Below are 21,406 nucleotides of genomic sequence, written 5' to 3'. Positions count from 1 at the left end.
CTTCCTTCAGTGCTCCCCTGGGGCAGCTGGGGGGCCCTAACAAAGCACCTCCCTAACCCTTGTCTCAGTGTGTCCTCAGAGCCCCCTGGGGGACTGGTATTCATCGAGGCTCAGAGAAGTTGAGTAACTGATCCAAGACCACAGAACAGAGCTCACCTTGGATTCAGGACCTTTCACTCCAAGTCCCAAGCTCAGACCTTGACTCCTGGTATCCCTCTCACCTCCCACCTAGGAACCCGCTGTGTGCCTGGTGGTACTGGCAGAGGGGAGTGGAGAAGGGGGAACAGGGAGGAGGGGGTTCTCTGAGGCTGGGAAGGGTGGCTTTGGCTCAGCTTGAGACCCTCCCTCCGCCTCAGTCCTCATTCTGGGGAGAGGGTGAACATTCCAGGTGGCTCTAGCGAGGGTGGTCCCTCACTCATTCACTCAGCAAACATCTTCCGGGCCGACTAGGGGCAGGCCCTGTGCTGGCTGGGGTGGGAGCAGACTCCCTATCTGCAGCTACTCCCTGCAGTGTCCTCAAGCTGTTCACCACCCAGTGGGAAAGAAGAGTCTGTAACAGAAGTCGTAACACGCAGGCTGGAAAACAGAGCGGTCACCTCCCTGCGACCCAGCCTTCTTGACATTCCCAGCCTCAGAGAAGGGTAGCACTGCCCACTGTCTCCCAGGCAGGATGCCTAGATGTCATCTTTTTTTTTTTTTTTTTTTTGGTACACGGGCCTCTCACTGTTATGGCCTCTCCCGTTGCAGAGCACAGGCTCCGGACACGCAGGCTCAGCGGCCATGGCTCACGGGCCCAGCCGCTCCGCGGCACGTGGGATCCTCCCAGACTGGGGCACGAATCCGTGTCCCCTGCATCGGTAGGCGGACTCTCAACCACTGCGCCACCAGGGAAGCCCCCCTAGATGTCATCTTGCGTCCTCTTTCTCTCACCTCCCCCCACGCAGGCTGTCAGTAACACCTGCTGGCCTCACAACCCGCCCCCTTCTCATCTACCTCCCCGACTTCCACCCTGGTCTGAGCACCTGTGTTTCGAGCCTGGATTCTGGCCGTCACCTCCTACTGGTCTCTCTGTTTCTGCTGGGACCCCATAGTCAGTTCTACGGCAGAAGCAGAGCGGTGCTGTTAGCATGGATGTCAGTCCTCGCCTCTCTGCTCAGAACCTTTTCGTGCTCCAGTCTCAGAGTAAAGCCGACACCCACAAGTCCTGGCCTGGCTTCCCACCCACTGCTCACACCCTCTGCCTCGCCGCATGCCAGCCTCAGACACTTTGTACTGGCTGTTCCCTCTGCCTGGAACCCTCTTCTCAGGGCATCTGCAGGACCAGACATGCTCCCTCACTGCCTTCAGGTCTCTGTTCAAACGTTACCTCCCCAGTGGACCTCTCTGACCATTGTACTGAAAACTCTCGCACTCCCTCTCTCCTTAATCTTTATCCTTCCTACTTTTCACTGTGTAACATACCGACAATAATGGCTAATGCCTCCTGAATGCTTACTGTGCTCTGGGCTGGAGGGAAGAGCTGTCTTACACTGACTCACTCAAGCCTCATTACAACCCTGCGGATGAACATACGTATGATGAACGTATGATGTTCATCATACGGATGAACATCCCATCGGGAGGAGTCTGGGTACCGGGGGAGTTAATTGAGAAGTGGCAGAGCTGGATTTGAACCCAGGCAGTGTGTGCTAAAGCCCGCCGTCACATTCTCCTGTCTCCTCCTGGTGGTAAAGTTCTGTAAATTTACCCCCAAATAATCCTTAGGGTCCTACCTGCCTGGGCTGCTTTCCACCTCCCTTACAGATGGCCCCTCTGTCTCCCGTACAGGTGTCCGTTCCTGACCCATGGCTGCCCCCAGGGAACTCTCCTCCTGCCTGTTCTTGATCTCAGGGGGTCAGTGACTCTGGGAAGATGTCAGCTCCCAGTTCAAGCATAATCAGGTGAGATGTCTCCTGAGGGGGAGGAATAGGCCCTGTCCAGAGCCCTCCCTCCCTTCCCCCTTCTGTCCACTTCTGGCTTTGGAAAAAGAGTAGTTGGCATGGCAAGGCCCTGATACTACAGCTCTGGTGTGTGTGTGTGTGTGTGTGTACATGAACGTGCGACCTATGGGGGCCAACCCCTCCCCTCCCCCTGGGCAGAGTGTGTCAGGGACAGTAGCCGTTGCTGGGAGAGCTTCACCCCACCCTGCAGTTAGGGGCCACACTACAGTGGTTTGAGGTCTTGCACACAGTAGGTGCTTAAGACATGATTGTGGAAGGAAACTAAATTCTTCTGAACCTTCTTCCCCACTCTAAGCCACATTGGGACAGCTGGGAAATACCACACACACACACACACACACACACACACACACACACACACACACACACACACACACACACACACACACACACACACACACACACACACACACACACACACACCACGAAGAGACCCATGCGCACACAAGTAGGCACAGGCAACCACACAGGTGCTTACATTTAGATTGATAGCCACTCACACGCATGGACATGCAGGCATCAAAAAACACGGAACACAGTACAGACTCATGCCCTTGTGCACAAGACACAGACACACCAACACACCCTGAGCGTCATAGGAAGTCACACCCTGGTCACCACTGCCTCTGCGCTTCACCAGCTTGAGGTAAGGAGCTTTGGTAAGGAGGGAGGGGGCTAGGGAGGAACCACACACCGCAGACCCAGCCGCTGGCCCCGCAGAGCTGCCTGGGAAAAACAGGCTGGTCACCTTTCCTTTGTGGGTAAGGTAGCAATAGGTGGGCAAGGCTTGTATCGGCCACATCTTCTTGGGGCCAGAGGTCCAGTGGCCCAGAGTGATGATTGGAACCGGCTACAGCTGTTCCTCCCTGGACACTGCAGCTCAGGAGAAGCTGTGGACCTCCTCAGATACTCATGGAGACTGGGGAGTAAGAGCACGCATGCGTTCATTCAGTCTTTCATTTGTCCCATCAGATGTTAATTCGGCGCCTTCCTTCTGCCCCATCCTCCAAGAGGCACTGGACTTGCCTGAAGCTTGGCCTGCTGGCTTGAGAGCAAGTGAGCCCCACTTTCTCTGCCAGCCCAGGAGATAAGCTCTGCGCTCCTGGCCAGCCACGCCCTCCTAGCATTCTCCCTCCTCCCTCTCTGCTCCAGATCCCGCATCCAGCTGGTGGATCATGGAGGGCAGGGGTTAACCAGGCCCCCTCGCTGGCCACCCCTCCTCATCTTCCTCCCTGGGGCCTCCTCCTCTGCCTCTAAGCCTTGGAGTCTGAGGCTCAGTTCCTGCACCTCTTCTCTCTCTGCACCACTCCCTTGGGGCCTTCATCGAGTCTCACGGCTCGAAATATCATCCCCATGCTGACAGCTCTTAGACTCCTGTCTCGGGCCAGGACACCTCCCCGTGGGCCTCTGTAACTTAATGTGGCCGGTCCTGAGCTTCCATCCTTCCCCATCCCAACCTGCCCCCTCCACGGACACACACCTTGGAGTCATCCTTGATTCCTTCCTGTCCCTGGAAATCCACATGCCGCCTTTCAGAAAATCCTGTATGCATACCCTTGGGAATACTTTCAGGCTCTGACCCCTTCCCACCTCCTTCACTGCCACCACCTTGGTTCAACCTGCTGTCGTCTCTTGTCTGGATGATTGTAACAGGTTCCTTGCTTTTTGCTTCTTTCCTTCACCAGAATGTAACCCTCACAAAGGCTCTGACTTTCTTTGTTTTGTTCACCTTTGGGTCCCCATACCATCAACAGTGTCCTGTACATGGTGAGTGGTAGTGAATGTCTCCTGAGTGAACGAATGAAAGAAGGAATGCTTCTAGAATCCAAGTCTCTGCATTGGTGCCACCTTCCTTAGGGAACCCTTCTGGAATGATCGCCTCCAGTCTGGGTTGGGGCCAGGCTCCCTCAGCACCCCACACTGCCTTCTATCCCTGCCTGAGGCGTCTCTGTTAGGTTCATGGGTCTGTCCAGCCTTCGTAGCAGGTGTGCTGTAGGTTTAACAGACCAGAACCGGAAGCTGACTCAGGCCCCGCCCACCCGGGTGCAGCTCCACCCACCTCCCTGGGCCAAAGGCACGCCCATCTCCAGGAGAAGCTCCGCCCACCTCATTGGGCCAGGGATCCTCCTAGAAGAACGACCTCTGTCTTCTAGCTTCTCTAGCCAATCAGGTTAGAGCTTAATGGAGGATGATGGGAACTCACATCTTCCGGCTTTAAAAAGTCACTTTTGTTGTCTAGCCCCAGACTGGCATATTACAGATCAAGTCAGCAAACTCTGCCAGGTGAGGCCTGCTGCCTGTTTTTGTAAATGAAGTTAAGTTTCAATGGAGCAAGCACAGCCGCGCTCGTGTGCTCCTGTATTTGCTTTTGTGCTGCAAGGTCAGCTATGAGTAGTTGGGACAGAGACTGTATGGCCCACAAAGCCTGGCATATTTACTATCTGTCCCTTTACAGAAAAAGTGTGCCAATCTCTGTTACAGATGCTCAAAAAATATGGTTGGATTAAGTCAATTCAAGTCAGACCCTCGGAAACCTGTGCTGCTAATGTACGTTCAAGTCTTCTGTCCAGAGACACCAAAATGAACCAAACACCCTAAGCAATTCTCTCTTTAAAATTAGGGAAATGGAGGTATAGGATAGGTAGGAATAGCCACTGAAGAATCCTATATCTTTCTTTTGTTTAACAAATAGCATTTATTGAGAACCTACTATATTCCAAGAGCTGTTCTAGACAGAGCAAAGAATGAGACAAGGGTCCTGTCCCAACAAGCGCTTGGCATCTGGATGGTAAAGCATCACACCCTCACTGTGTTCAGCCAGTGCAGCTTGGGTGCTGGCTCTGCTGTGCCCCTCCTTCCACCTCTGCCCTCGGGTGTGTCTCTGCCGGCCCCCGCATCCCAAGTCCAGCTGTTCTCAGAGGGTCCTCCCGCCAGGCTGTGCTCTACCTGCAGCCACGGACTGTGTCTTACTCATTCCTCTGGACCGCCACAGCGCTGAGTACGGCCTCTGGCATACAGAAGGTGCTCAGTCTGCCTTAATGCCACCACCAGGCTCCTTTGAGAGCCCCAGACCTGGTAATGGGGATGACGCCCAAATGACCCTTTAGGAATTCCATCTAAGAGCAGCATCTATGCAGGAATTCATAAAGGGAAAGGATGAGCTTTGTAAGATATTTCCCCCCTTTAAAAAGAAAGCTATAAATGACGTGATGTTTCTTTCCCTTCTCTTCCCAGCCGCCTGGCTGGCTTCGTGCTCCATGGGCTTGCAGTGAAACCCAGATTTCAGGCTGATCTGAGAGTTGGGTTTTGTGTGAGGGGTAATTATTGAAAGCGACAGGGGTGATCCATATAATAAAATTCCCTCTACATTTTTCATAAAAGTGATCCAGGGGTAATACTAACCGATGCTGTGGGGGGATGGGAGGGAGGCTTTGGCCCGGGAAGGGCACCTGGGAGCAGAAGGGGACGGGCAATGCTCCTGGGAGGAGAGTAAACTCCCTCAGGAAGTGCTGCCTGAGAGCCTGGAGCAGAGCTTTCAACCATTTCTGCTCGGGGCGGCTTTGCTGTACCAGGTATCAAGGACCCTTAGCCCATCTCCTGGAAATCCTTTTCTCCCAGAACATTTTGCCTTGTTAGTTTTTGCTGATTCTTGAGAGATTTCCTTTGGGTCTCAAAATACTTTCTCTTGATAATATGTCTCAGGTGGATTTAAGATCACAGCTATTACATCAGGATTTAACTTTGACTTGACTTGTGGGGAAGGAAAAAAATCTCATTGTTTCAGTAGAAGTTCCAGTCTGGCACCGCCTGATAAGTTTCTTCATTGGGTTATTCAAGAAATAGCTACTGAGTGCTTTTTACATGCTGGGCCCTGGGCTGGGAATACAATCATGAACGAGATAGGTAGAGTCTATCAGAGTCCTAGTGGAGTTGGCAGCACTGCGAGGGAGCTGGTTGCTCAAATAGACAAGGATCCCACAGCGTGATAAAGGTGCTAGGCTCTGGGAACCCCTTCAAGGGCATGGAGGACTTCTTGGAGGAGGTGATGTTTCAGCTGAAACCTGGAAGATGAGTAGGAACTTTCCGACAAAGAGGGGAGAGAAGGGCGTTGCAGGCAGAGGGAAACGGCATGCATGAAGGTTTGGCCACTGGGCAGGAGGGGAGGAGGGAGGCTTAGCTTTTTCCTGCCCTCTGTGGTGACAGGGACCTCTAGATAGTCCTGGCCTTTGACTCTCGAAGGATGGAAGGGCAGGACCCACCACGAGGAAGGAGATAAAAAAAAATTGCATGCACTCACGGAGGAAATATTCTGCTGTGTCAGCTTCGTAATCTGCATCCTCTGGGAAGTGATCAATTTGCTTGCAGAGACCTTTGAAGTTCCCTGGAAAACAAGGGAAGAAAGAGCTCGTAAGACATCCTAGGCTCCGGGGATTCAGAGCCCACCGGCCTCTTCCAGACTTCTCGCTCTTCTGAAACTGGCTCAGCCCTCTCCCTCATCCCCGGAGGAAGGTATCGCTTTGTCTGTTTGGACATCTGTCTGGTGAATCAAAACACACACACCCGCGGTGCTGTGGAGAGGATCTAAGGCTTAAGACTTCAAAACCCAGCCTTCCATCTCTGCATCGAGGCTTCTGAGGATTAGCTGAGGCGTGGCGGGCAGTGGAGGTTTGAATCTGTGCTGGGGACTGCCACGGAGGAAGCTGGTGAATGTCAATACACCTGCCTCTGCGCCCCAGCCCGGCTGGGAGTCACCTCGCATCTTACAGGCGAGAAAGCAGATCGCTTTCCAAAGAAGGCCGACCCCAGACGGGGCTGGAGAACATTCCCACAGACCTTTAGATGAGATTGCAAAGCATTTTCTCACTGGCAGTTACATAGAATTCACTATATGGAGCCCCTGAAAGTTCTGAAATACCCTTAGGGTTGAGCCCCCCCAAGGGGGCTGGGCCCTCTACCAGGCTGTTGGACTAGGACCCAACCTGTGAGAGGGGTATTAGCATCCCCATTTCACAGATGAAGAAACTGAATCTCAGGGAGGCTAAACGACTGAATAAGTACTCATGGCCAGGAAATGATGGAATAAGGGCTCAAACAAAGACCTTTCGGTTCTAAACATCTCCTTGGTGATTGCTGAGAAAGTGAGAGCTGGCTCAGGTGAAAACCCCTAGCCCAGTGTCCAGCGGGCCCCCAGCAGTGATCCCTAAACGAATGAGTGAACTATTGAATGCGATCTTCATAAAAACTCATGTGGAGACTAGAATTACAAGCACGGCTGCTTCATGACACCAGAGACTTTGTCTGTTTTATTTGCGTTGTATCCCCAATACCAGCATAGACACTTAAATTTCTCTGAATGACTGAGCCCTCGAACCTGTGCAGGGAGATATGGCAACCGCGGGTGAGAGGCAGGCTTTGCGGCTGGACTGCCCTGGCCTTGGGTCTGACTCAGCTTCACGGAGACGCCACACCTCAGTTTTCTCAGAGGAAAGTGGAGATCAGAGCAATTCTTCCTTCACAATTGTCATGGGGATTACACGAGTTGACATGTCGAAAGCGCTCAGGGCGGTACCTGGCACGTTAGTAAATGTGCTGGGGGTATTGACGTGAGAGAGATATGAACCTTGACTACATTTAGCCCCTGACATTCAGGATTTTCCTGTGATGGTAGCTAATGTAACCTAATTAATACAGTCCCCAATACGTGTTAGCAATTTCTTTTCTTATTACAGGATATTGAATATAGTTCCATGTGCTATACAGACCTTGTTGTCCATCCATTCTATATATAATTGTTTGCATCTGCTAATTCCATCCCTCCCCCATACACCCTCCCCCTTGGCAACCACAAATCTGTTCTCTATGTCTGTGAGTCTGTTTCTACTTTGTGGATAAGTTCATTTATGTGATATTTTAGATTCCACATATAAGTGATATCATATGGTATTTGGCTTTCTTTTTGACTTCCTTCACTTAGTATGATAATCTCTCGGTCCATCCATGTTGCTGCAAATGGCATTATTTCATTCTTTTTTATGGCTGAGTAGTATTCCATTGTATAAAGAAGTTTTATTATTATTATTTTCAATTTTATTTATTTATTTATTTTTGGCTGCGTTGGGTCTTCGTTGCTGCGTGCAGGCTTTCTCTAGTTGCGGCGAGCGGGGGCTACTCTTCGTTGCAGTGCGTGGGCTTCTCCTTGTGGTGGCTTCTCTTGTTGCGGAGCATGGGCTCTAGGCGCGCGGGCTTCAGTAGCTGTGGCTCGCGGGCTCAGTAGTTGTGGCTCACGGGCTTAGTTGCTCCGCGGCATGTGGGATCTTCCTGGACCAGGGCTCGAACCCATGTTCCCTGCATTGGCAGGCAGGATGCTTAACCACTGCGCCTCCAGGGAAGTTCCTCTCCGGAGTGCCCGAAAGCCACAGACCTCTCATTTTCAGGAACGACTTCCAGCCCGCTCGCACGGATCTTAACGCTCCCGCCCTCACCCGAAGGAGCAATTTCTTTTCTTATAGGATCCTGAGCCTTTGTAGCCCATGGAGTAGGTTTTATCATGTACTATAGAAATTATTTAGGAATTTTAAGGCATTAGTACACAGACCTGTGCATACCACGTATAGCTGTATACATAGGATACAGGTGTGCTTATATAACTAAGTACTTCAGGTATTTCTTGCTGTTATCATGTTATGTAGGTAATTCTATACTACATATTACAGAGAAGATGGTTGATCCTTACTCTCCAACCCCACCCCCCCTTAACTGTCTCTGTACCAAATTCGCTTCCTTTCCCAACTTTTGCAAGAAAAACAATTCCCCAGAGCATAACGGAACTTCGGGTAGCTTCACTGCAGCTTTTTAGGATCCGAAGAGCACAGCGTTTCACTCCAGATGCTCCCATCAGGGCAGCCGTCTTCTCAGTGTGGTGGGCAGTCTCTTCTCTTGCTCAGCACCCTCCCCACCCCATACCTTGCTGTCTCCCCCTCCTCTGTTGTCCTGACCACGTCCCACGCTGCTCTCGGCATCTTGAGGCATTAACCGGAGGCCTCCCGCGCCCCCTACTAGCTCATCCTCCATCCAGCCACACACTCTTCTCTCCTGAGAAGAGTCTTTGTACCCGCTGCTAAGAGGATAACATAGCCTCCCCATTGTTAAAAGTACAAATCGGTGTATTTACAAAGCGCTTTGCAGAGCACTTTCATTTTCTCTCAATTCAGTCTGGCAAATATTTCGTCAGTGCCAACTTGGTGCCAGGCGTCTTTACGAGGAATCCGTACGGGAGGGGAGGTGCGGAGAACGGTACTGACGTGACCCGAGGCTCCTAAAAAGTTGGGGGCAGTGTTCAACCCCCAACCAAGGGATCACAGGTGGAGCCCCCACGTCTGTCTTCTAAGGGCCCCACCCTTCAGGCTGGGGGACCGCACCTGCACCTTCTCCCCACTGTCCTGGCTGTCCCGCCGCCCCAGCCCGTGCCTCCATCAGCCTTGGACCGTTGGGTCCCAGCATGATGCCTAGCGCAGGAGACGCACTCCAGAGATGCTTGTCGAGAGGCTGTGTCACATAATCAGCAGCCAGACCTCTCCGGACCTGGGAATCCAGCTGCTTGTTTGATGTCTCCTGGTGGATGTTTTAAAAGCACCGTACACTCAGCAGGTCCAGACTGGAGCTCATGATCTGTCCCTCAAGCCTGGTCCTCTGGAGGCACCAGCTAGGTCAGCCAATGCCTCTTCATCGCTCCCTTGTGAAAACTGAGCCTAGCCATCATCGCCGACATCTCCTCCTATTCCCTGCAGGCTCCATTCATCACGACGTCCTGTCTGTATTTGCTCTCAGTATCTCTCAAACCCATCGATTCCTTTCCAACAATAGTGACACCCACTGCCAGGTGGGTGCTTGCTTCCCTGGATGACTGCGGTAGCCTCCCCACTGGTCATTTTGTACCCACTGTTATCTGTCTCTACAGAGTAATCATAGTGAACCTTTGAAAATGCAAATCTGTTCAAGCCACATCCAGTTTGAAACACTCAACAGCTTCTCGATGCTCTTAGGGAAAAGCTCAACATCTTTAACAGGGTCTGACCCGGACTTCTGTCTGGTCTCACCTCCCTCTTGGTGCATGTGTCATCTCTGCTGTTCTTCCTGCCATGCTTGCTCCTACCACAGGGCCTTTGCACACGCTGGTCTACCTTCCTGTGCCCCCATCATATCCTTTGCTGTCCCTCTCTCAACCTTCTTTGGCCCTCCTGCACTGTGCTAGTGGGGTGTCTGCCACTATGCTGGCTGCTCTGTGTTGGGGGGAGGTGTTAAGGCATGAATGATGCTGGTGGGAATGTTCTGGTAGAGAGGGAAGAATTGATAACCAAGGGAGGGGATGGGACAACGCAGGAGCAATGTGAGAGAGGATGAGGTCTGGGACACAAGTGCAAGGTTGGCCTTATATGGACGATGGTGTGTCCACCGCACCGGGAGGGAAGGGGCATCTGTGGGTACAGATGCAGGGGATGAGTAGGCATGGTGGGAGCTTGTGACACTTCTCTTCTGGTTGCTTTTCTTGATGAAATGGGAAGCATGCTCATCAACTGAGGATGATGAAGGGGAGGAAGGGTTGGAGATTTGAGGGAAGTGGAAAGTGAAATTTTTCTCCATGAGAGTGGGAGAGGGAATGGGCCAGGCTTGAGACATGAAGTGTGGGTGTTGGTGGCTTGAAGGTCCCTCTTGAGATTCTGTGGTTTTCTCTGAACACATTTAGTATGCGGCTGCAGTCTAGCTGGAGAGTTGCCTTTAACCAGGATGAGAGTCAGTGAGATGAACACAAGAAGGTGAGGGGAGAAAGGCAGTGATTCTGAAGATGGATCAGGCCCTAAGCTGGTAAAGGGGACAGTGAAAAGGTGGTGGTTTCAATGTACTGGAAACGTAAGGTGAGGGTCAAGGGATGGTGGCGGGAGTGAGCTGGAAGGGTGGGGCCTGGGAGTCAGAGAGCAGATGCAAAAGACTGAGATTGTGGAAGGGGCGTGGTTATTGGTAACGTCAGGGTCAATGATAAGACCATGAACCGGGTGGCTCAAGTCGGGTGGAGGTAGGGATGCCATTCAAAGTATTTAGCAAAGCTCATACAAATTAATATAGAAGACAAAACGAAATAACTTTTGTACATAAAACAAAACTAAATGTTTGCTTTTCTTTCCTACATACATCAATTACATATTATAAAACTGCTTACCAAGTTAAATGTTGACATGCAAATGATTCATCAAATTATTCTAATGAACCCCAAATCAGTGGTTGGTTTTTAGAAATTATTGGTGTGATCTTTTGATGATGAGGCTCTTACAAGCTAAATGATGGCCTTGTCTGGACCGAGATTTGACACAGGGAACCATACCAGATGCTTCTGGCCCTTCTCTGTTAGAGGAAGAGTCATCCTGTCTCTGTGATATAGAATTTTCTCCTAACCTGCCTGATGCAGTTCAGTTGGGGACTTCTCTGAGAAAATAGCCCTCTGTCCTGGAAAGTGGCAGAGCTGGGAGTGGTAGAGTGGGCGTGGTGGTGGAGGTGAGAAGGACGGAAACCTCAAGAGGCAGTGCTCTTGTGGGCAGTGGGGTGAGCACAGCCCGGTCCTGCCACTCAGGATCCTTCGAAGGTTCTGTGGTTCTTGAGTCCTTGCATACCCCCTGCAGAGCCAGATGTACCGGGGCCTGTAGAGGCACAGAGCTCACCCTCCATCCATCCTTGGGGAGTGGGGAGAGGCCATGGGCCTCAGTCCCAGCCCCTTCCTTCTCTGCCTGTCACAACCTGCTCAGCCCTCTTCCCCATACTTGGTGGGGCTGATTGACGCTATGGGGTTTCAGTATTAAACAAGCAATGATGCAGGACTTGTAAGGGCTGGCTGAGCGAGGGGGAGAGGCCAGGTACTGCGAGGACTCTCTGCCTGCTTGTGAAATCTCCCAGAGGACCACAGAAGTAGCACTAGGGAATGAGGTAGCAAGTGGTAAACGTCTCAAAGAATGGGTGGGGGAAATGCCCGGGAGGCAAAGAATAGAGGCGAGGGGGAGTCAGGATAGAGAAGGCTGGGATGAATTTCAGGGAGAAAGGATTTTAGGAGAGAGGCCGGGAGATGGAAACAGCAGGGAGGGTCCCACCACCCTCAGGCCCAGGGCTGTGGGTGATAAAACACCCCCGTGTGGGGGATGGCAGGGGGTGGTGTCCTCAGGGGAGGACAGGTTTCCATCAGAGCAAGAAGAGAAGAGATTGAGAACATGGGGGATTTTTGCTGACATCAGGACAAAATTCCAGAAATCCCAGAGCAAGGATTTGTGGGGCTGGGGGAGTTGGAGATTGGGTTAGAACTCTGAGGGATGAATGGTTGGTAGTGAGGAAAGACCCAGATAACCTGGAACTCAGGCTGTGGCAGGATTGGTCCCAATGGTCTCTAGGTTGACGGTGATGATGAGGCTGTGAGTGTCAGCTGGACGCATAAGGGGTCTCCAGGAGCACTCGGGGCTCTGTGGCCCAGGACTCAGTCTGACTAAGGTGGTGCTACCAGTAGCACCCCATCACTTTTGGTGGAATTTAAGTTCGGTAGAACATCTGTGTCGGCAGACATTACTACCGACAGCGAAGAGGGGTGTCATCCTGTTTTCCTGATGCCAGCCTAGAGTTCTGTTGTATTTCTTTCTGGTTGGTGGTCATCAAGCCCAGGAGTTGACACATCTTCAGGCATAGATGGATCCAGGTGCTCAAAAATCTGGTGTCTCTCACCATCTCTGATCATCCTTCCTCTCTCCCCAGGGTAGAGACTAAGGGCTGACTAAGTGCTTGGGCCTGGTGTGGTGGAGGGAAATCTGACCTGATTCTTGCTCTTCAGGGGCATGGAGTCTTGGGGGAAAGACAGAAAGCACAGAATTTATTAGAATGTAATGTCTCATGTCATTAGAGGGATGTATAAGGCCTTATGGGAGCATAGTTTTTCAGCTGACATTTGTGTAGCACCAACTTTATGCCATGCTTGTGCGATCTGCTGAGGACACAAAGGAAAAAAATATACTTTCTCCCACAGAGCATGCCATCTATGGGAGACAGAGAACAGAGGCTGTGGGGTAGCAGGATGTGTGTTGTGACAAAGCAGGGCGTGTCTGGGAGCACACAGAGGGCTGCAGATCCAGGTGTGTGAGTGTGCAGGTGTTGACACAGGCCTCCTGACTTGGAAGGTGGAGGAGTTAGCCAGGTGAAGCAGGTAGGTAGGGATGTGTGTGTGTGTGTGTGTGTGTGTGTGTGTGTGTGTGTGTGTGGGTGTGTTGGGGCATGTGAGGAAGTGGTGGAGGATGAGAAGGGATTCTAGGAAGAAGGGCCGGCAAGAGCAAAGTCAGGGACCTGCTGGGCACACAGGAGGGAGCAGAGTGTCTCAGGGGTCAGGCAGGTCCTCCAGGGCAGAGCCGTGGGTAACAGGGAAGCCTGGAAGCAGTGGTGTGCTGGGGCCGGCTTACATCAGGGGAGCTGATTGTTAGTGTCTCTTCCTAACTCACATGAGTAGCTTGAAATCAGCCATGGTGGTAGTGTTTGCACCACGGGAATCGGCAAGCACTACAAATCAAGGTCCCCTTTCCCTGCCCAGAGAGCCAGCTGTTAAACATTTACCAGGACACGCTTGCATGAAGGGCAATCCCGTATGAGGGCTTGGCTGGTGCAAAGACGTGACATCTTTGTGGGACTGGAGATTTACAGAAAGATTGGTCCCATTGGGAGGGCTGGATGGGTCAGTGTGAGGGCAGGAGATAGCTGGGGAGGGGCAGGGGCCAGGTCCCGCAGGGGCTTGTGGTCCAGGCTGAACTGAAGAGGGGGCATCTCAGCGTCCACTCCCCCTACAAGCATTGGCTTCGAGCTTTTGGAGGATGAAGAGGTGGGGGGACTCTCCCACCATGAACTATATAAAGGATTATTCTAATCACCGCGAAATCTCTACTGAACCTCCACCCCAGAAGGGCCAGCGATGCCACGTCAACCCCAGAGCCCAGGGACTTCAGGCCAAGCTGAGGTGGGAAGGCCACGGGCTGTGCCTGAGGCAGCTACAACTCTGCCTCCAGGAATTTCCCACTTCAGATTGAAAATTTCAGCTTGCAGGTATTAAGTAGTTTAAAAGGAGGTTTCATCCGCTTTGTAAAAAGCACATTAATATCTCACGGCACCCACTGCTGTCTCATTTATTTGAGATGCAATAAGCTCTCATAAACCTGGTCATTAAGGGTTGAACAGACACTGTTTTATTTTCCACGTATTCACGAGAGTCTGAAAGAGCAGGTCGGAGCCGGGAGGGTGCGCGGAGGGGGCCGGCTGATGCACGGGGAGGAGATCGGCTAGGCGATATTTTAAGTGAAGCAAAGGAAGGGCTTGGTGGGAGCTGCTCGTGCTGCGTTTTAGACCTTTTCTGCTCCTGGCTGTTTGCTTTGCTGGCGGGGCCCTCCCTGACCGTAGGGATTAAGGACACCTTGGGGCAGGTGGGCGAGGCCTGGCTCGTCCCTCTCGGGAGCCCCAGGCCCCAAACAGCGCTGGCATGGGCTGCTGCTGGAAGGTGTGAAACGACAGCCTTTGTGGCTGTCCATAAGTTCACTCGTTCCCCGTTCATTCATTCACTTAACTGTTTTGAATGCCTGCTGTGTGCTAGGTCCCGTGGGCCAGGTTACGTGGGGTAAGAAGGATGTTCTGCCTGCCTGCCTTCCTCGATTCTGCCCTATCTTGTGTCCTGAGCTCTCACCTTCCAGAAGCCCTGGGCACAGCACTGAGCACTTGCCCACACAACCTCTGGGAGTATATCCTGTCCTGATTCTTGTCAGCTCCTTCTTTAGTCCTTTCAGTGTGATGTGGGGGAGAGATTGGACCCCAGACTCAGAGAGTTCCAGCTTCTAAGCCTGGCTCTGCTCGCTATTAGCTGTGTGGCCCTGAGCAAGCCATGTGACCTCCCTGTGCCTGTTTCCTTAGCTGTCAAAGGGGGATATTAATCTCTGCCCCGGGGGGAGATGCTGAGGACTCAAGGAGATAACAGAAGTGAAGGCCCCTTGTGCAGTTCCTAACCCAGAGCAGGCACTCAACAAATGTAATCCTTCTTTCTCTTTCTTCTTCAAATGATGCCTCTTTCAGGAAGCCTTTCTTGATTGCCCTTAGTTGGAAAAACTCTTTCCCTCCTCTATGCCTCTGTGAAGTGCTTCTAGATTTTAATGGGCATAGGAGTCACTGGGGGATCATGTTAAACCAGATTCTGACTCAATGGGTCTGGCATGGGGACTGAGACTTTGCATTTCTCACAAGTTTCCAGGTGAGACTGATGCTGCACGGTCCCTGGTGGACCACACTTCCGGTTGGTTTTCCAGTACTTTGTATCTGCTTTGATCATATTTTGTGTTCTGGTATCATTGTTTAGGAACAAATGGCTGCAAATCTGTAAGTTTCTCAAGGACAGAATTTCTTCTAGAGAGTTTCCTGAACATACCACATTTCCCTTGATTCCAAGATGCTCACATGCACATTTCAGTGAAATTGGGTTATGTCTTATAATTGATGGGTTCATTTACTGCTGTGTGTCTCTTTTCTCCTGAAAAATCATTATTACTTTGATGGTGTGTCTCATAATTAATGATAATGGCTACACAACAAGTGTTTATTGAACAAATGGACAAATAAACAAACGAATCTGTGTGTGTGTGTGTCTGTGCGGGCAGAGAGTGTTCTATACATTTCCATTCTCCTGAACAGATGAACATTATGACACTATTAGAATTCCTGGGGCACCAGGATCTTTTGTACCTCTCTTATTAAAAACTTATTTGACAATATCAAAATATGTGTATAACCCAAACCCCAGCAATTTCTCTTAGAAATTTGCCTTGGGAAACCCTTGCATGTATGCATGAGAAGATGTGTACGAGAATGTTCCTAGCAGCATTACTTGAAACAACAAAACACTGGGAACAATTCACATTTCTATTGTCAGAGGAATGATAATATCTTGGAGTACATTAATATAATGGGATATTACACGGCAATGAAAGAGAGTAGATTACAGCTACACATGTCAACACGGTTGAGTTCTACACACATAATACTGAACAGAACAGAACAGAAATAGACTCACAGGCATAAAACATGAACTTATGGTTACCAAAGGGGAAAGGGGGGAGGGATAAGTTAGGAATTTGGGATTAAAATATACATGTTACTATACATAAAATAGATTACCAGGGACTTCCCTGGTGGCACAGTGGTTAAGAATCCACCTGCCAATGCAGGGGACGTGGGTTTGAGCCCTGGTCCGGGAAGATCCCACTTGTCGTGGAGCAACTAAGCCCGTGCGCCACAACAACTGAGCCTGCGTGCCACAACTACTGAAGCCCGTGAACCTAGAGCCTGTGCTCCGCAACAAGAGAATCCACTGCAATGAGAAGCCCGTGCACCACAACGAAGAGTAGCCCCCGCTCGCTGCAACTAGAGAAAGCCCGTGCGCAGCAACGAAGACCCAACACAGCCAAAAATAAATAAATTTATAAAAATTTTTTTTTAAAATGGATTACCAACAAGGATCTACTGTATAGCACTGGGAATTATATGCAATGTCTTGTAATAACCTATAATAGAAAAGAATGTAAAAAAAGAACATATATATATATATATATATATATAAAACTGAATCACTTTGCTGTACACCTGAAATGAACACAACATTGTAAGTCAACTGTATTTCAGTAAAAATAAAAACAAAATACTGAACGTAAAAATCAAGCCACGGAAAAATACATATGATATGATTCCATTTTCACATAGTTAAACGTGGACAACTGGACGATAGATTGTTTAGAAATACATGTTTGTGGTGAAACTGTAAAGTCAAGCAAGCAGTGTTAAACACGGAATTCAAGAGGGCATTGCTCCGAGATGGGGGAGAGTGGTTGTGGTGGCAGAGGGAGGACAGGTCAGCTTCAGCGTACCGGGAGGCGCCATTTCTTAGCCTGGTGGTCAGTGCACAGGCCCTCATTTTATTGTTATTCTCTATGCTTCGCTATGGCAGAGGCTGCTGGCTGTTTCCTAATGTCTCGTTCTTGCCGTCTTCCCACATTTTGCCGGGACAGACGGCTTCCCAGAATATAGACTTTAGTTCCCAGCCTCTCTTGCAGCTGGCGGTGGCCATGTGACGAAGCTCTGATCAATGGGGTGTAAGTGGAAGTGGAGGGAGAAACTTCTGAGAAATGTCCTTCGGGGGATGGCATGTGCCCTTCTCGATGACCCTTTCCTCTAGGCACGTGGAGTAGGGAGCTCCAGTTGCCATCTTGGACCATGACACAACCTTGAGGATGGAGAGCTGCATGATGGAAGAATCAAATACAGACATCTGGGCCATGCCGCCATGGAGTGTCTTATCTCCTGAACATTGTATCTCCAGAGTCAGGTGATGGGAGAGAAATAAACTATCTTTTTAATTTTAGTTAAAAGAAACAACCCTTGTTGCCAAACCTAATCATAATCAATGTAATCATACGTATTAAAACAGTCTTCTGTATGTATTTAATATTAGATACATTTTAAAGAACCCTCAGTGCCTGCATAGAGCAGGTGCTCACTACATATCTACAGGACAATTGAGCAAAAGAATGAATTAAAAATTATCTCAATGTTCCTCACAACCCCTTTGTTCAGGATAAACTTTGCCCTGGTTCAGTGCTGGCTGTGCCTGTAAATAAGGGAAGAGGTGGGCAGGGGCATTGCTGAGAATGAGTGTGCAAGGGAGAAAGTCAGCTTAGACAAGGGAGCCAGGAAGGAGGTGCAAGACAGTGGGTTTGACTTCAGACAGGAAGAGGGAGTGGATTCCGGTGAAGATAAGTGAACGAGGATCGTCGGTGCTTAGAGGTTGTGGACGAGGCCCCAGAGATGTTGGTCAGGGCCTTACACTGTGGGATCTGGGTGTCACAGGCAGGGGTGCCCTCATTGGCTGGTGGATCAATATAAGCCTGAAGAAGACTGAGAACTTGTTCTGGGTTCTGAACTTCAAGGCCCCTTCATCACAGCCTTGCAGCTCTGTCCCCCCTACCCCATAGTGCTGACACTGGAGCAGGCTCCCGGGGACAGGAAAACCTCAGACCCACAATCACCACAATGTGATTGAAAGCCTGTTCCCGATGAGGTTAAGAACACTCCACAGAGGTAACAAGTCAACCTAAAATGTACTCTATAAAATAGGCCTGTAGGTTTGGGTGGTGTCATAAGCCGTGAGGAAACCTCTCCCAAATACAATTCTATTAGTTCAACTCCTGCTGCTAGAGAGATAGCGAAGGTCAGTGGTTAACCTCAGAGTCTGGAGGCGGGCAACCTGGGTTCATATCCCAGTTATGCCCCTGAACCTCTCTGAACCTCAGTCTTTTCATCTGTAAAATGGGGAGACAGTAGACCTATCTCATAGGGCTGTGAGCATTGCATGACACACTGCATTGAGAGGGCTTAGCGCAGTACCTGGCATCCAGGAGGTGCTCAATGTAGTAGCACCAGTCAGGTGCTACTGCCTGGGCCCCGTGCTGGGGGTACAGATGGGTCACACACAGTCTCTGCTCTCAGGAAGCTCACAGACTAGTGATTACATTCCCATGTCAAGATTGCTCCCAGGTGGAGGCAGGCCCAGGGAGTACGGGAGCCCGACAGGCATAGATCCTCTGGAACAGGACTGGTCAAAGGACACTGTCAACCCCAGAGCCCCAGGAGTAGGCGGATAATGAACAAATACTGCCATGTGCCAACTGCTCTCAATTCATCTTGAGAGGCTGGTGGCCTAGTGGAAAGGTGGCTGGGCCACATAGTGAGAGAGCTGGTGCTTGAGCCGTCTTTCTGCCACGTCTTAGCCGTGTGATCTTGGGCAAGTCATTCACTTTGGGATTTATTCAGTATTTCAGCTGGTCCTCAAACTTCTCCTGAGTGCCCACAAGCTATGGTGGTTGAGCTGGGCGCCGTGGTAGAGAGGGGAACGGTACAGCAGGAGTCGCCATCCCCAAGAATGGTGTCTAGGAGACACTGAGACAAAAAATCAACTTATCTGACCCAGAGTGAAAACAACAGCAAGGGCGGGGATGGTCACGGTTTTGGTCCCTTGGAGAAGCTGCCACGAGCTAGGTGCTGGGCTAAGCACTTTACACTTAATCCTAAAAAACCCCTTTTATTATTGTCTCCACTTTAAAGGTGTGGAAATGGAGGCACAGAGAGGTGAAGACACGCACTGAAGGATTCACAGTGTGAGCGAAGGAGCTGGGATTTGACCCCAGGCAGTGGGGTTCTAGTGACCACTAGGTGATATTGTTACAGCAGAGCACGGGAAGGTGGAGGGTGGGCGGGAGGGTGCCTGGCTCCGTCTGGGTGGTGGTGGGCTGTCAGGAAGGCTTCCTGGAAGAAGCTCCATCTCAGATGAGCCACGAAGGATAAGTAGAAATTGGCAGAGGAGTGGGAGGGTGGGGAGGTGCTGGGAGGAAGAGCAAGGGTTAACCAAAAAGGGAAGATGGGATCCTGCAGTCGAGAGCTTTGGTCTGTCTGAAGGACAGATGGTTGGGCTGGATATAAGCTTGTGTGTGTGTGTGTGTGTGTGTGTGTGTGTGTGTGTGTGTGTAACCAGTCCAGAGAGATAGTAGCTGTGGTCAGATTATTTGGGACCTAATAAGCCACGCAGAGTATGGACTTAGCAGCAATGGGGAGCCGCCTGCTTTTAAGCAGGTGGTTAATGTGACCAGACTTGTGCTTTAGGATGATGGGCCTGGTGGCCGCATGGGGAGTGGACTGGAGGGACAAGCCTGGAAACCATGAGCCCAGTCCAAGCCACCAGCATCTCTTGCCTGGACCAGTGCGATGGAAGTGGTCCAGGTGAGAGATGGAGGTGGCTCAGGCAGGGTCAGGACAGTGGCGATAGAGAGATGTGGGTGGATACGAAGTCAGTTGAGATTTATTTATCTGTAAAATGGGGAAATGGGCCAGTCCTGCTTTCCTGAGGGTGTAATTGAAGAGATGAAATGAGGTGAAATTGAGAGCTAATAAACCCACTTGGTAAATTGCAAAACTCTCTGCAGAGGTGCAGGCTGATTAGCACAGTTACCCTTCAGTGAATGTGATGGGGCCAAACAACTCTCCCTCCATATATATACCTCCTATTCCCTGGACAAACTGCTGCTCTAAAACTCACTAGTTGTGCCACCTTGGGTAAGTCACTTCCCCTCCTCTCAACTTCTATCTTCTCCTTTGTAAAAGTGTTTATGTTGTAAAAATGAGTAAGATAAGGTGCAGAGTACTTGACACTATGCCTGCCACATAGAAAGCGTTAGGAAATAAAAATCTTTCCAGAGCTAGTGTCTCTTCCACTACTCTGTGTACGAAGATCACAGGGCCTGGCTGCCAGGATGCGTCCCACAGGCACTGTCATCTGAGGGACCCTCCTTCCTGCCAGCATCTTGTGAAGGTCTTCAACATGTTGCCCCGATGTCTCCATGGAATGAGAAAATGCCAATGGCCTTTCCCGCTTTGCATATTCTGCCTTGATTTTTTGACCACCAATTTCCCCAACCCTCTTTGATTCATTTTCATCTGCTCAGGTGTCTTCAATTTCATGGCAGCGATCCAGGCCAAAGTGGTCAAATGCCATGGAAACCACTGGCCCACGCGGATGGAAATGTTTCATGAGATGAGGATCCACAGGCCTGGGGATGCCCATCTAACCACACTCTTGTTTCCAAACCAAACATGCTCAGAAATCTTCAAGTCTCCCATTACCTGAAGCACAAAGGGCAGACATCACGGCAGAGCCAGATTCTCAGCCGTGTCCAGTTGGACCCAAAACTTGCCACCTTATCTGCTCTGACTCTTGTCTCCCAGCTATGCTGGACTCAGGAGAGCGTTTGCCTTTCCCCTTTCCTCACCATTGCATACACTTTCCTTCCCTGCTGAATCAAGCTCTCTCCTCTTCTCCATCTGAAACAATGCCCGTTTCACTCCAGAGGGTAGGAATGTACATGCAGGACCGGGACTAGGGTCAGGTGCCTGGGGTCCAATTTAAGGAGGCACTCATCCTCAGGGTCGTGCAGGTGCAGTGAGCACCTCCTTCAATTCTGCAGCTTGTCCTAGCCTGGCCCAATGAAGGGAAGAAGTCAGATTAGTACCTGGGTGGGTGTTGTGGTTTTCAGAACTCCCACGGTAGTGAGCTCCCTGTCACTGGAGGGGTTCAAGCAGAAGGTGGTCAGCTGCCTCTTAGGGATGCTGAAGAGGTCATTTCTGTACTAGCTGGGAGGTGGAGTAGGTGCTTCTGAGGTCTTCCATCCTCTGGAAGCTAGGAGTTACGGAGCCCTCCCTAATCCCACAGCTCAGAGCTGCCTCTCCTTTCTTTCAACTGTGCCTTTACCTCCAGGATC

The 21,406-nt window shown here is 50.6% G+C and overlaps 1 protein-coding gene across 1 annotated transcript in view; it reads right to left on the bottom strand.

Annotated features, from left to right (window-relative positions):
- The window catches only part of CACNG2 (calcium voltage-gated channel auxiliary subunit gamma 2), a 118,759-nt gene that overhangs the window by 10,037 nt on the left and 87,316 nt on the right, over window positions 1-21,406 (bottom strand). Inside the window, exon 2 of the mRNA XM_060165211.1 lies at window positions 6,298-6,381. Within this exon, the coding sequence (XP_060021194.1) occupies window positions 6,298-6,381 (84 nt within the window). The remainder of the gene's footprint in view (window positions 1-6,297; window positions 6,382-21,406) is intronic.

Source organism: Lagenorhynchus albirostris, chromosome 11, assembly GCF_949774975.1.
Source record: "Lagenorhynchus albirostris chromosome 11, mLagAlb1.1, whole genome shotgun sequence".
Taxonomy (NCBI): domain Eukaryota; kingdom Metazoa; phylum Chordata; class Mammalia; order Artiodactyla; family Delphinidae; genus Lagenorhynchus; species Lagenorhynchus albirostris.
This window is presented reverse-complemented; position numbering and strand designations above follow the sequence as displayed.